This window comes from Homalodisca vitripennis, chromosome 3 (assembly GCF_021130785.1).
Source record: "Homalodisca vitripennis isolate AUS2020 chromosome 3, UT_GWSS_2.1, whole genome shotgun sequence".
Classification (NCBI taxonomy): domain Eukaryota; kingdom Metazoa; phylum Arthropoda; class Insecta; order Hemiptera; family Cicadellidae; genus Homalodisca; species Homalodisca vitripennis.
The window spans coordinates 4,970,518-4,986,788 of NC_060209.1; the positions used below are offsets into that span (position 1 = coordinate 4,970,518).

The 16,271-nt window shown below is 33.3% G+C and overlaps 1 protein-coding gene across 2 annotated transcripts in view; it reads left to right on the plus strand.

Moving 5' to 3' along the window:
- Positions 1-1,380: 1,380 nt before the first annotated feature.
- The window catches only part of LOC124356544 (protein mothers against dpp), a 48,904-nt gene continuing 34,013 nt past the window's right edge, over positions 1,381-16,271 (plus strand). The window contains exons 1-5 of one of the 2 annotated variants that reach the window (XM_046807608.1): positions 1,381-1,711; positions 4,105-4,379; positions 4,868-5,039; positions 8,112-8,321; positions 8,781-8,899. In XM_046807608.1, coding sequence (XP_046663564.1) covers positions 4,107-4,379; positions 4,868-5,039; positions 8,112-8,321; positions 8,781-8,899 — 774 coding nt within the window. In that variant the 5' untranslated portion in view covers positions 1,381-1,711; positions 4,105-4,106. Of the gene's footprint in view, positions 1,712-4,083; positions 4,380-4,867; positions 5,040-8,111; positions 8,322-8,780; positions 8,900-16,271 lie in introns of both variants that reach the window. The other variant, XM_046807607.1, reaches the window with a different exon arrangement.

The window sequence follows — 16,271 nt, forward strand, 5'->3', positions numbered from 1 at the left end:
CGGAATCGAAATTTAATTACTAGTTTATACAGATAAGAAAATATAACATGGAATTCCTTTTTGTAATTGGTAGTAACCATCTATTCCTAAAATTCGTATGACTGAAAACTCTGCTTTTTCTGTCCCATGAGCATTCACTTCTGGCTGGGTTATACCTTTCAGTGTAACCTGCCCTGGGTACAGCAAAAAGCGATGTCACATATGTGGGTAATCTCATAAATGTCTAGGAGCGGAACATAACAAACAGCAAATTTTTTGCGTCATATTGGAGTGAAGGGTTCAATTACAGGGAAGGTCCCATATTGAATAGACATGATATGCAATATACTTTGAAGCCGGCTTAGCTGAACGCTGAGGCAAAAATAAAAAAACATTTACATCTTCTTTTACTGAAAAGGATAATTGAATTGACTAATCTAATTCATTAAATTCTTACTCAGATCCAGAATCAATATATTAAAACACTGTTGACATAAATTTCAAATATTACGCAGCCCTATCGCGCACGAAGCTTGCATTCGCTTTAAGGTAATAATGTGGCACCTAGCAGAGAATACGTCTCTAACCTAACCTGTTCCTCACCTCGCTTCACCATTGCCTTTATTAGTGTGTGGCGGGCCTAAAATTAAACCTAGACTAGACGGCAAAGCTACTAACAACGATTGAGTTTTGTATCTTTATTCACTGTAGGGTTATTGGAAATTAATTACATTTAATAATTTTTCTACAAATCAGAAAAGACTAACCCGAAAAACTACTTGATATTCTTGACAATGCTTGAGGAAAATCTTCCCTTTACTTTATTTTTTACATTTTATATACATTAAATAATAGTCTTACAATTGTATTTACTCTGTAATCTAGATTGCAACCAAACGGTAAGTATTCTTTTTTAAATCATGTATACCATTTTATGACGTGTAATAAGAAAATACACCAAGAATGAAGAAATACGTAAAAAGAAGTTGTAATACAATTTTAAATAAATATAAATATGGAATCAAACAATACTCAGATCCAAAGCATTCATACCGTACATTCATAGTGATTCATTTCTCACGATACGGAATCGGAATCATCCATACTGGGGAAAATGGATTAGTCATACTATCTTTGACTGTACACTGTATATGGATATGGAAATGAACTATATAGTAATAAATTGCACGCTCAGATTATCTGTTATAAACACAATATAGAAAATTGTTAAATTAACTACACGAGTTTGGTATGATGAAAACGAAGACAATTAAAATATAATATTGACAAATACACAATTTAGAAATGACTGAATAATAGACATTTTAAATGTTGCCGCTCAAATTGCAGACACTCAGTCGCGGAAGAAAAACTTGAATCTGATCACAAGTAAAGTAGCTCTTAGGTGACATTGTGATATTCTTAGAAATGATGACTATCCTAATATTATTTATGATTTGATTGTATGGTATCAAAGTTAAATAGGAAATAAGAAAAGTTATGGAATACTACGCTCAAAATATATTGAAAGAAGAAACAGATGGCGGATGAGTACATAACGGTCAGAAGTAGTCCCCGACTAGCAGTCGCCACCGTCACTAGAATAGTAAATAGAAGCCCTCTTTTGTTTTAGATTTTTATTTTTAAGTTATACTAAACACGTTTTATTCTATTTGTGTTCACCTTTAAATGTTGTTTAAACTCCGATCATCATCTTAAGTACTCCTCAAAGGTATGTGTACAGCTTATTTTCAATTAATAGACCCTAGGATCTATGCTGAAGACTAGACCAGTTGTTGAACTTCTTGGTGATTAGTTCAACACTAAATAACTAATATGTTATGCAGTCGAAGTTATACTATGTGACGACGTTGTTAATTTATTTTAACTAACTATAACACTTTTGTAGGTACTATTTGACATTATTTTAAGAAACATGTTAATTAAAAGATAAGCGATAGGATCTTAATTGGGTCAGTGACTTCTTTGTTAGCCTAGCTTGGACATGCAATCAACTAGAGTTGAAATATTTCTCATATAATTCATAGTAATAATTCTGTATGGCTAAAATGTATTTGGTCTAGAATGTAGTAGGGTAGTCTTTTTCGATACAAAAATGAATACTAAGCAATTAGGCCTTGGACCTAGGGTAAACCCTTTTAGCTTATTATTATTCAACTTTAGCTCAAACTGATATACTTAATTAATTGGTAAATATCAAATTTAACATGTGGAGTGGCAAATATGAGTTCATGTATTAACCAATTCCAATTATCAATACTGAATATAACAAAATACGTAAGTGGTCAATATTTACACTAACCCACTTTACATCACTGTTTAAAAAAAAACTATAATGCATAAATGTCAATTTACGAAATTTGAAAGCAATTATGCCAAAATAGAAAGGCCTGAAAAACTTAAAAACCTTGTGAAAAGAACTACGTAGTAGTTAAAACAGTCTAATAGTAATGCCTCCGTACATCAGCACGGGCTGCTGTAAAAACTGAGTTGTCCAAGTCGATTTAAGTCTTGTGTGCAGGGGAGGGTTAAAGTGTAATTATAACACTAACTTGTATATGGAATATATAAAAAACATCCTCACTAGACATTAGCTTCACGTGAAAGAAAAAGGGTACGGTCCAATAAGCGGACCCGGTTTTTTATATCGAAATTGGCAAACGATATTACTTAATCATAACCATCGATATAATCAATCGATACTGATGAATTATTTTTAACAACTTAAATAATCTATATGAACAGCTGTAAACACTTTCAAATAATACAAGGTAATATTTTAAATTTCACATAACATTGTGTATTAAAATGGCCGTCAATCTTAGGAAGCTTCACGAAATTGCTTTAAAAGACGATAAAATATGTTTTTTATGGCTTCAGGATGTTGGGTTAGTACCTAAGAATCCATTATGTGATATTTGTGGAAAGGTAACAAATGTAACTGTCAGAGGAGCTAACATGGTCGTCTTCAGATGCAAAAAAAAGAAGGTAATGGTGGACACAACTTTAGTAAAAACGTTTTCGTTCTGTTTCATTTAGTTAAAGTTATGAGTTTCCCTGATTTTGGTTATGTTCATTTATTATTTGTTATCATTAAATTCACATTTTAATTTAAACATATGATTGTTATTACTTTTATATCGATTGATAGTCTATGATCCGATATGCGAATATTAGGTATCGATGATTATATTCTTCGATATAAAAAACCGGGTCCGCTTATTGGACCGTACCCGAAAAATAGCATCTGCCTCTTGAAATTAATTAATGCAACAAAATGTAACCAATCAGGAAATACTAAAATCAAGTCAACATTTGGATACCCAAAGAAGTTGTGTAATAGCAACAATACTGAAACAACAGAGGAAAACCGATAAATAAACTTCACCATAGGGGTGGAAACTGTGGCCAAAATAACGAAAAACTGTTGAATTATCCTCACAACTGAATAGGAAGTAAAGTCTCACAGTTACATGTTGATCTTACCAATATAATAGAATATAAAAACAAGCCAGAACAAGTTTGATTGGATGGTAGGTAGCCTATTGAACTATTGATGTGGAAGAATTACATATACTACGCAAGCCGCAGGTACCTCCCTGTTTATTCTGGTATCTCCATGTTTTTAGCAGTAATAATATTATATGTAAACAATAGCACATACTACATCACCCCGTTGTTCTATGGTTTCATTACCAATATTAAGTCAGTATAGTCTGACAATAATATTAATGATAGACATTGTAGTAATTTTTATTTAAATATATACAACATTTTTAATAAAAAAATTGATTATATATGGCAATTGCAAGGCTAAATAGACTACAGTTTACTAAAGATTTTTCCAAGTGTGACACCTCTGTATTAGATACGACATCAACATGTAAATCAAAAAGTGAACATTGGTATAGCTGATTATTTATTTATTACAATAAACACACATTACATTACATTTTTACATGATATCATATTTTTAAAAAAACCCAAATATCATAAATATTTTACACTAGTAATTTCAGGTAAAATACACTAGTATTCTAGCAACTGAAACAAACGAGTGTAATAAATGTGTACAATTCATAGATTTTCCCGTTCCACAAGCAGAAATGGACACCGACGAAGCGGAGTCGTCCAGTAGTGGGGGGCCAATGTCCTCACTCAACAGTCTGTTCTCCTTCACGAGTCCTGCTGTCAAGAAACTACTTGGCTGGAAACAGGGAGATGAGGAAGAAAAATGGGCAGAGAAGGCTGTTGATGCTCTGGTGAAGAAGTTGAAGAAGCAGAAAGGTGCAATAGAAGATCTGGAACGTGCGTTAAGCTGTCCGGGTCAGCCGAGCAAGTGTGTCACCATACCGAGAAGTCTGGATGGCAGACTGCAGGTGGGGCATACATGCATTTTTCTGTACTAGTTTCCTTAATGTAAACTTATTTTATCTGATGTTTTTGTTAATTCTATTACATTTTTCTAAAACAGTCAATTTTGAATACTACAACAATTGAAACTTACACACAAAACATTAAAGTAGGAGAACTATTTTTTCATTAATCAGTTACAAACAATTAATTAACTCTCTGATGTTAAAGGCAACATCCAGGTGAGTTTGAAGAATCTAAAGTGGTAACAAAGTTATTCTGTTTAACGTCAATAGTGCATAAAGTTTCTTAAAGTTGGCCAATCGATTATTTTTGAATTTTATTTAAATATCTTACAAGGTATTTAAGACCAAAAACATTTTGGATGAATTGAAATGTTTAATATTCATTTGACTTTGACACAAAGTTCACCAAGTGCTTACTAATAGGATATAGTGGGAATTTAGGTGTAGACAAAATAACAGTGTTGAGACATTTGTTGTTTCCACATCAGGTATCTCACAGGAAGGGACTGCCTCATGTGATCTACTGTCGGGTTTGGAGGTGGCCTGACCTGCAGTCACATCACGAGTTAAAACCCTTGGAACAGTGCCAGTACCCATTCTCAGCTAAACAGAAGGAGGTCTGCATCAACCCTTATCATTACAAGAGGGTTGAGAGTCCAGGTATAGCAACATACTTCTCATATACTATAAATCATCTCTGGGCTAATCATTTAATCTGCAAGTTATTACACTTTTAAATTATATGCCTCAAATTTATTTCAACTTGTACCAACCTACATTATACATATAAGAAACAGGTAATACAAATAGTGTGTAAAAGGTAAACTGAATCAGCAATTTCTAATGTAAAGATTTCAATAACTGTTTTCTCTGCAAATATGTAAAAATTATAATTCCTCTTTCAATGCTAGTCTGAAGAAAAGTTACCTGAAATCTTATAAATAAAAATGATTCCTAAAATGTGTTTCCAAGCACAAAACTCAAGAATGGCTGGATCAATTTGGCTAGTTATCTTTATCTAGTGGATGACTGGAAGTAGATAGTTTTTGATAGAACTAGACATCTCTAACCTACTTATGTATATATTTTATTGATCAGGGCAATAATGCAAAATTAAACTTATTACTAGAAATATCTTGGTTCAGAAGCAAGTTATATTTGTCGGAAGCAAACGTTTTTTGACCGAAGTACGTATTTTACTCTGCATATGTATGTATTATTCATGGAAAGAAACAACTATAGAAACATCTGAGACTGGAGTAGAGATTATGGCCACAAGTGTATACTTTTTGACCTGAGTAGTCCTCACAGACCTAAGTATCTGAGCAACAAGGCAAACTAAAACCATATAACTCTGCGACTTTGTAGCCCTAAAACACTCCTATTTAAACTTACAGTCCAATTATTCTTACATTGGTCAGGAGACTGGAATATCTTTTAATAACAATCACTTATCACTGTCTCAGGAGTGTTTAGTGTACCGTTTACAAAGGATATGTTCTATTATTCAACAGGAAATTGCATGTGAAGCCGTGGTTAACTGCAGTTACTACCGTAAAGTGTATTTTGATTGGGATATTAAAGCTTGACAACTGATGTGTATTTCTGCAGTGTTGCCACCTGTGCTGTGAGATAGAAAGCTTGACAACTGACATGTATTTCTGCAGTGTTGCCACCTGTGCTGTGAGATATAAAGCTCGACAACTGATGTTATGTATGTCTGCAGTGTTGCCACCTGTGCTGTGAGATATAAAGCTCGACAACTGATGTTATGTATGTCTGCAGTGTTGCCACTTGTGCTGTGAGATATAAAGCTCGACAACTGATGTTATGTATGTCTGCAGTGTTGCCACTTGTGCTGTGAGATATAAAGCTCGACAACTGATGTTATGTATGTCTGCAGTGTTGCCACCTGTGCTGTGAGATATAAAGCTCGACAACTGATGTTATGTATGTCTGCAGTGTTGCCACTTGTGCTGTGAGATATAAAGCTCGACAACTGATGTTATGTATGTCTGTAGTGTTGCCACCTGTGCTGTGAGATATAAAGCTTGACAACTGATGTTATGTATGTCTGCAGTGTTGCCACCTGTGCTGTGAGATATAAAGCTTGACAACTGATGTTATGTATGTCTGTAGTGTTGCCACCTGTGCTGTGAGATATAAAGCTTGACAACTGATGTTATGTATGTCTGTAGTGTTGCCACCTGTGCTGTGAGATATAAAGCTTGACAACTGATGTTATGTATGTCTGCAGTGTTGCCACCTGTGCTGTGAGATATAAAGCTTGACAACTGATGTTATGTATGTCTGTAGTGTTGCCACCTGTGCTGTGAGATATAAAGCTTGACAACTGATGTTATGTATGTCTGCAGTGTTGCCACCTGTGCTGTGAGATATAAAGCTCGACAACTGATGTTATGTATGTCTGCAGTGTTGCCACCTGTGCTGTGAGATATAAACCTCGACAACTGATGTTATGTATGTCTGCAGTGTTGCCACTTGTGCTGTGAGATATAAAGCTCGACAACTGATGTTATGTATGTCTGCAGTGTTGCCACTTGTGCTGTGAGATATAAAGCTCGACAACTGATGTTATGTATGTCTGCAGTGTTGCCACCTGTGCTGTGAGATATAAAGCTCGACAACTGATGTTATGTATGTCTGCAGTGTTGCCACTTGTGCTGTGAGATATAAAGCTTGACAACTGATGTTATGTATGTCTGTAGTGTTGCCACCTGTGCTGTGAGATATAAAGCTTGACAACTGATGTTATGTATGTCTGCAGTGTTGCCACCTGTGCTGTGAGATATAAAGCTTGACAACTGATGTTATGTATGTCTGTAGTGTTGCCACCTGTGCTGTGAGATATAAAGCTTGACAACTGATGTTATGTATGTCTGTAGTGTTGCCACCTGTGCTGTGAGATATAAAGCTTGACAACTGATATTATGTATGTCTGCAGTGTTGCCACCTGTGCTGTGAGATATAAAGCTTGACAACTGATGTTATGTATGTCTGCAGTGTTGCCACCTGTGCTGTGAGATATAAAGCTTGACAACTGATATTATGTATGTCTGCAGTGTTGCCACCTGTGCTGTGAGATATAAAGCTTGACAACTGATGTTATGTATGTCTGCAGTGTTGCCACCTGTGCTGTGAGATATAAAGCTTGACAACTGATGTTATGTATGTCTGCAGTGTTGCCACCTGTGCTGTGAGATATAAAGCTTGACAACTGATGTTATGTATGTCTGTAGTGTTGCCACCTGTGCTGTGAGATATAAAGCTTGACAACTGATGTTATGTATGTCTGTAGTGTTGCCACCTGTGCTGTGAGATATAAAGCTTGACAACTGATATTATGTATGTCTGCAGTGTTGCCACCTGTGCTGTGAGATATAAAGCTTGACAACTGATGTTATGTATGTCTGTAGTGTTGCCACCTGTGCTGTGAGATATAAAGCTTGACAACTGATATTATGTATGTCTGCAGTGTTGCCACCTGTGCTGTGAGATATAAAGCTTGACAACTGATGTTATGTATGTCTGCAGTGTTGCCACCTGTGCTGTGAGATATAAAGCTTGACAACTGATGTTATGTATGTCTGTAGTGTTGCCACCTGTGCTGTGAGATATAAAGCTCGACAACTGATGTTATGTATGTCTGCAGTGTTGCCACCTGTGCTGTGAGATATAACGCTCGACAACTGATGTTATGTATGTCTGCAGTGTTGCCACCTGTGCTGGTGCCTCGCCACAGTGAGTTTGCACCAGGACACTCACTGTTGCCGTTCCAGCAGATGCCAGAGCCCACGATGCCACAGAATGTGTCGTACTCCACCAGTGGCTTCAATGCTGGCCCAAACTCACCACTAAGCTCCGTCCCCTCCCCTGCCACATCTAATCCCCATAGTCCCTACAGTGCCAATGGTCTATCAGGTAAGTCACTCTTCATTCATTCTTTATATATTACATTCAAAATATAATAAAACATGATCAGGAATTCACAATATTATATGTTATATTATATTATAAGTGAACTGCATGGTCCAAATTTTATGAGTGACAGTAAAATTGCTTAAGTGGTTGAGAAGTTTCAGGAACAAACAGAACAATTTCTATGATAAACCATGAGCACCAATGCCACATTGTCATTGAAACTTGAATTGTAATCAGAATCAGAATAGATGGGTGATTGTACAAACAGATTTACCACCTATTGGTGATGTATACTTGACCCTCAGCAGTAGATTGCTGAATATTGGCTAGGAGTTGACTGCTTATCTTCAGACCTCTATACTCTGATGGTTTTATACCAATGTTATATATGGTATTTGTTATTTGTTAAAGTAGTACTATGTAGAATGTCCGTTGATGATATGGTATTGTGTTGTGTAGAATCGCCCCCACCTGCGTACAGTCCGCCTGAGGAGAGCCAACATGCACCCTCGCCTGCGCTCAGTCGAGACACAATGGATACCAGCAGTGTCGCGGAGGTGGCCCCTGTCTCATACCAGGTCTGGTTCAACTGTCAAACATTTTATTCAAACAGATATTTATCATTATGGTGTTCCTAATAAGGAATACAGAACATTTAGTCTCATGTTATTATGCTAATTATGCCTCTGCCTCAAAAGACGATTAAATTCATCAGGAAGTAAGTTCAGATTCTGTTGTGAACAAAAACTGACTGTATTTATATGTCGGGAACACAAATCACATTTTGTAGATGAACCAATAGGGTGAAGATGGTTCGCCTTAAACTGACAGCCAGGGTGGTATCTGACAATAAAGCGGGAATTTAATTCCCTGAGAATAAGCCAATAATCCCATTATATAAGTAACGGAAAATTCTCAAATAAATGTTTGTTACTAAAAGAACTTATAAGAGCAAAAACTTATTTAAACCACGTTTTGAACTACAAGTTTATCAATTCCATTCATTGTATTTTGTGGCTCTGACACAGTAAATGGATGTAGATAGGACAACAATGATGCTGAGTATGTGAACAATTTCTCATACATCTCTTAACATTACGTCTGTTAATCCAATGTTGGACCGTAATTTCATATCACATTTGACATTTTACAGTGTGTGACTACAATCTCTTGATGGAATTGTTATTGAATCATAGAGTTTTTGTGCTTATTTGCTAAAAGCCAAGGATTTTATTTAGTTAAACAATGTTATTACAGTTATTTTTATAAATGCGTGGTTGTCCATTTCCGTAATGGCGTGATTCTATTCTTGTGTAATATATCACCTGAAGGCAATCTCAGGAGCTATGTTCTCTTCAATTGACTATTTTCCATACGTTTTAACATTATTATTTATCTGAAGTGCAAATGCAATTTGTTAGTTGTACTAAAATAATATCAGGATTAGTTAACCATTTAGTACCATAGATAAAATCAAATCCATGTTGAAAAGTGCTGATTTATTTTTTTGTAACTATGTGAAAAAAGTGCTAGAGGGGTTTGGATGACAACGCAAGCTTTTAAAAACAAATCTACATAAAATGTATTATTAATCACAAAAGAGCGGTATGCCATCTTTGGTAGCTTGGACAGGGGTGGTGAATTTTCCCCGGGAGGACTTGATAGGTTGTTTTCGGCGGTTTATTGAACTGCTGAAGTTGTAAACTGGTGGGCCTCATGGTGTTTCCGGGGTGCGCAAAAAGCCCTTGAGGCTTAAGTGCATGGCAGTAGGCCGCCCCAAAAAAAAAGAAAAAAAAATTACAAAAAGCTCCTTATTACTTATTTTTAAAGGTAAATGAATTACATATCAGAAACTATATAAAATGCAAATTTTTATGTAATTTTAAAATTAAAAAATCACTTTAGTCAGCAAAATTTCTATGGAAACAAAATAAAAAACAAGTTTGAGGTGAAATAAATATTGTAAAACAGTTTTATTTTGAAATATCATGGTTACTTTTATGATAAAGAGAATTAAAAAATAACCAAAAATCATGTGTAAAAACTTAATATTGTACCATAAACCAAATTTTTATAAATAATTAATTGCTAGAGATTATTTCTATTAAAACGCAAGGCTTCCAAAAAAATTCACCTAAAATTCCTTTGAAAGGTAAATGAATTGTCCATCAGAAAATACATAACAATAAGATGTTATCTTTGAAAAAAAAAACAAATCACTTTAGACAGTGACTTTTCCACAGAAACAAAATAAAAATCCAGTTTAAAGTTAAAATAACTAATATAAGAAAAATGTATTTTTAAATTTTAATACTTTTATGATAAAGAGCGTTTAAAAACACCCTACAATCATGTCTATTAACCTAATATTGGACAATAAACACAATTATAAAAATTATTCAAGCGCTAGAGGTTTTGTTTACACTAAAAAAATTTGTAATTCATTTCAAAATTTGAATACTTTAATGATAATAACTATTTAGAACAATGCAAAATCATGTGTAATATAACATTAATTACTAATATGAAACTCAAAACATAAACATAACCTTATTCAGGCAATTTTCAAACAAACTCTACAACACTGTCTTCATGGATAATCGGACATATAACCAGCACAGACATCTTCTAAAAATTTTCTTAAGTGACTGTCATCACTTATTTTATTAATTTTCATAACTAATATATTTTAGAAACATTTTAAATCAATAAAAACGCTCTGCTACTCGTCACGACACCGCATTTGCGATCCAATTGAGAAAGTGTTGTATTTTAGTTGGTCGTTTACGTCATCTAAAAAGCATATAAAAATATAAATAACAGTTCAAAGGTTAGGATATGTTAATGGTGGATGGTTAGATAATGTATTGGCCTTTGGTATGATATCAGGCAGTATGGGATAAGTTATAGAGGTACTACTAATAAAATAGAATCGTCTTGTTCCGAGACTCCGGCACTCTTTGCGTAGGAATGTTTCGTCTCGGAGCGAGACTCGGCACTCAAGCGTATTTTTTACATCATCTTGTAGCAAGATCCCTGGCACTCAAGAGGTTAATTGTACTGGGATGAACCAAAAGTTTTGTTGTACGACAGGTGTCTAATACGCAGTGCCATCCCAGACTCCATCAATAATACAATATTCCATCCACTCCCATGCTTATTTTGTAAATATGTAGAATCTTAGAAATGTGGTTTTTGTTATCGTTAAAAGTCTGAACAATTTTTGTGATTTCTTCTAGTGATGGTATGGTAGAATAATGGTCAGTTCAAGGGTTATGAAACTGCACTGTAAGTTTGGGTAAATAATATTAAGTAGTAAGGGAAAATACCATCACTAGAAGAAAACACAAAAATTGTTCATACTTTTAACGCTATCAAAAGTCACATTCCTATAGAAAGTTCATTTAAAAATAAGTTTACAAAATTGGATCTCTATTTTTTTTTTCATCAGTAAGATCAGGCACAATTAATTCTTTGGGCAGTGGTTTATCCAAGTCAGATATGACTTCGTCCATGTCGACAAAACTAACATTGTCTCCTAATAGACAGCTAGAGATCTTTGAACTGCTTTCTTCTGTAGCAAGTTTTGAGGTTTCCAGAGGAGTAATCCCAAGCTACTAACGCATATCTCATATGAGATTCAACTAATGCATAATAAGCTGTTATCGCTGCTTCCTCAGCTCCAAGTAGTTTAACATAGATACCAGAGTTGATCTTTTTGTAGATGTAGAGAGTAACCCCTAGAAACTTAACCTGGTTAACCACGGATACATCAGGGATATTTGGTATTTGGTTTTTTCTTTTACTGACCTGTACTTTCTGTGTTTTCTCAGGGTTTAGTGCTAGGTTATTATTTTTACCATAAGTGAAGTAAGAATATAGTTCTTCTGCTAAGTTGTTTGTTTCATCAGGAGTGTTGTGTCACCTGCATGCATTGTGCAGTTAGTGTTGTGGTTTTGTATGAAAGAAGGCTTCATTAGTGAACAGTCAATAGTACAGGGCCTAGCACAAATCCCTGAGGGAATCCATCTTGTGATTGGCTGTGGATATGAGATGCTGTCTACTGTAGTTCCACAACCTGAATCGTTCTTGCAGATAGCTCGCAAACTAATCTTTTGAGATTTTTCTGAGATCAATCTGTGCCCCTAACAGTCAAAAGCTTTGCTATAGTCGAAGAAAAAAGCTGTAGCATATTTTTGATCATTAATGATGGTCTTGGTTGATGATAGCAGTGGCTGTTGATCTGTTTCTGAAACCTGTGCTGACAGCGGGAAATTAAACTGTGTTCACAGTTTCATCCTGTAAACAGCTTCACAGGATTTTTGCACTCTATTTATATACCAGCTAAAGTCCCAACCATGGCTGTTCGCACAAATTAACATTTTATTTGAGTTACTCAAACTGTTACTATTTAATTCACCTACACCTTCCCCTTCCTTCTTCGTGTAGATTCAGGTCTCACATGAGACAATTATGTTGAAAGTCTGCAGTCACTGTACTCCTCACTACGGAGAATTGTGTAAAACACATTTTGCAGAAGTTAGTATACCTAGTTTGGTTTGTCAGAAATAACTAGTATTTTTATTGTGAATGGTGCTTTTCATTGTTACCAGACTAGAAATAGGCAGCACAACTTCCATTTATGAAAAGGGGCCGTACTACCTTTGCAACTACTATATTTTATTACACTTCCTGATGCCATCAAGCAGGAAAATAGCACTTTTGTGTTTAAAAATAATCGAATAACACATTTTACTGTAAAACTAGGGTATCAGAAATTTGAATACGAAGAATAAAATAACTTACCTTAACACTCCTTGTTTCTCATTTTTTAAACCAGTAAAAACCGGGAATTTTAGGAAAGGTTTTGTGTGATCACCGTGGCAGTGTTTTAGTTGGGTAGTAGTTTATGGAATTTTTGACGTAATACTCTAAAAAACAAACCACTCTTCCAAGTATTTGTTTGTTCACTGATGAACATTTATTAATTCTTTTGTAATCATAAGATGGGCACAGGTTTTAAAATATCATCATTTCAGAACTTCTGTATTAACCCATTGGCCTTGTATCACAGAACGGTTCCGTGACAAGTTCAGTGCCATCTAAATAATTTTTTTTTAACTCCTTTTTCAACCAAATATTAGTATAAATTAGACTAATATTGTTGCAACACATAAGAAAAACTGTAATACTACAATTAATTGAAATTTAAATTAATAATAAGTTATTATAAGAATATTAGTGTACTACAAGAAAAAAAAATCAATATTCTTGGAATTTTCAGCATTTAGAAAAAACATTTATTCTGACAAACTATGCATATATATATATATATATATATATATATATATATATATATATATATATATACACACATATTGTAGTATTGCTAGGTAGAGAAATACATATCAAATAAAATAAAAGCAACAATAGGGTATTTTATTTTATATCATTTGAGGAAACAAAAATTTTTTTATTTAAAGAATTCCAAAACTTTTTTAGTTTGTACAACATTATTATTTTTAAATTATGACCAAATATATCACTATCTATTTATTATTAAAGCCCATTTCATGTTAATCCAAAAAGATATAAATTATAACCAAATAACTTGAAAAATAAATTTTTTATAAACATATAACAAAACTCTTACGTTTTTAGCATTTTTAATAGGATATATATATACATATACACATATTCTAGTATTGCTAGGTAGAGAAATACATATCAAATAAAATAAAAGCAACAATAGGGTATTTTATTTTATATCATTTGAGTAAACAAAAAATTTTTTATTTAAAGAATTCCAAAACTTTTTAGTTTGTACAGCATTATTATTTTTAAATTATGACCAAATATATCACTATCTATTTATTATTAAAGCCCATTTCATGTTAATCCAAAAAGATATAAATTATAACCAAATAACTTGAAAAATAAATTTTTTATAAACATATAACAAAACTCTTACGTTTTTAGCATTTTTAATAGGATAACTCCAGTTGAGCTGATAGTAAAAATATGTATAAGCCAATGGGTTAAAGGGTTACATTACAGGTAAAAACATATTTAGAAGCTATAGCTTCCTTTAAGATCATAACTCTTTACTTCTGTTAGATCAATTTCTCATTATACTATTTTATTGCTCTTAAAGGAAAAAAATATTCATACAATAATTATTTTTAAACTACTGAATTTATAATAAATTGTGTATGGTATTGGAAAAATCTGTTTTGTTATGGTTTATGTATAAAAGCTTACTTTGCTTAAGTAAAGGCAGCATTTTTACTTATTTCCTAGTACAGTTTGGTAAGTAATAAATTACAGCTGAAAGTCATGAATTCTTCAATAGCGTTTAAAAAACAATAATTTGTAAAAACTTTGAAGTTATGGACCTTAGAGGTGAAATTATGAACCTCAGAGGAGTGGTATGATGATATAAACCAGCTTATTTTTCTGTGAATTTATGTAGACATTATGTGGTTACATTTATCTATTTGATTTAGGTTTGTAGAATTTTCTCAATAAAAGCAATCTGCAATTAAAGAGTATATCTAGCTCTTAAAATGTTGATTTTAACATTGTTATCTTTGGCATGTGTTTGGTGATAACCTTTTTGTTCGATATTATTTGCTTATGACATTTTTTTCATATGACAGTGATTATTTTTAACTTAATTATGAAGTATAGTTAGAGTAAGCATTTATTAACGTAGTTGCACTTTGCATGATCTAATATAGTGCAACAAAAATTCACAAGCTAACCTTCTTTGTTAGGTTTTTACTAAATATCACATTTGTGTGAGACGTTAACATCGAATGTAAGCTTTGCTGATGGTGGGTTAAGTATTCTAGTCTAATCGATATGTCCAATATCTCAGTTTTACATAATTAACTAATCTTATTGATTATATTGGCTTTTGCCGGCTGTACTGGAATTCATCTTGGTTCTTGACCCATAAAAACAATTCTAAGCCATTAAAACCATTTCTTTCCTTTATTTTTGGTTTAAAATAAGTCTGATTCATAATCAACAACTACTTTTCCTGGTATTTTATTGTTTATTGTACTGCAGAACTTAAAATTTACTTTAATAATTTTTTATAAAATAAATCTATGTACAATTTATTTTACCCTTTTGCAAGCCAGCCAATTTTACTTGGCAGTCCCAAAAGTGCTAACAATTGGATTAGCGTTCACAAATTATTATTAATATCAAAAACGAATAAATTTTCGGCAGACTTATTACTGACTATTATTTTGTTTATCCGTGGTGTTGGTGCTGGGCAACTTTGCGTATAATGGAGGATTTATGGCTATTTAATTTGTCTTAATGAGCTATGAAGAATCAAGAACTTTATTGGTCATTAGACAAACAATGTTGCATTAGACTTTGTCATACCTAAATTACTATTTAATAGCTATTACATATTTAAAGCTTCTGGTTCATTCCTCAATTTATTACTGTGGTTAAGTAATATTTAATAAATAAATTGCCTGCATATATAATGGAAAACATCATAACCAGTTTGTTAAATAATATTTTTCATGCAAAATGTGTTTATGACAATATAAAAGGAAGTAAATCTAAAGCATAGTTTTTTCTTGTACTGTAGTTATGTATGAGGGCTATCCAGAAAGTAACAGACGTTTTGATATAACAAATTTAACAACTGAAATAGGAACATTTAAAAGCTACACTCTTAGGCTATTTTTCAATGTAATACCCATTTAAATTGAGACATTTATCATAATGTGACTCAAGTTTTTCGATTCCAGCTTTGTAGAAATCTTCCGCCTGAGATCTTAACCACTGATTAACACCAAGTTCAGTGTCACTATCGAGGCGCTGTATAAGACGGATGATCAAACACTTCCTAATTAAAATCATCCAAGATTGATTGTGTACGATTGGCTGTATGGGGATGCATTGTCATGGAAAAACAAAATT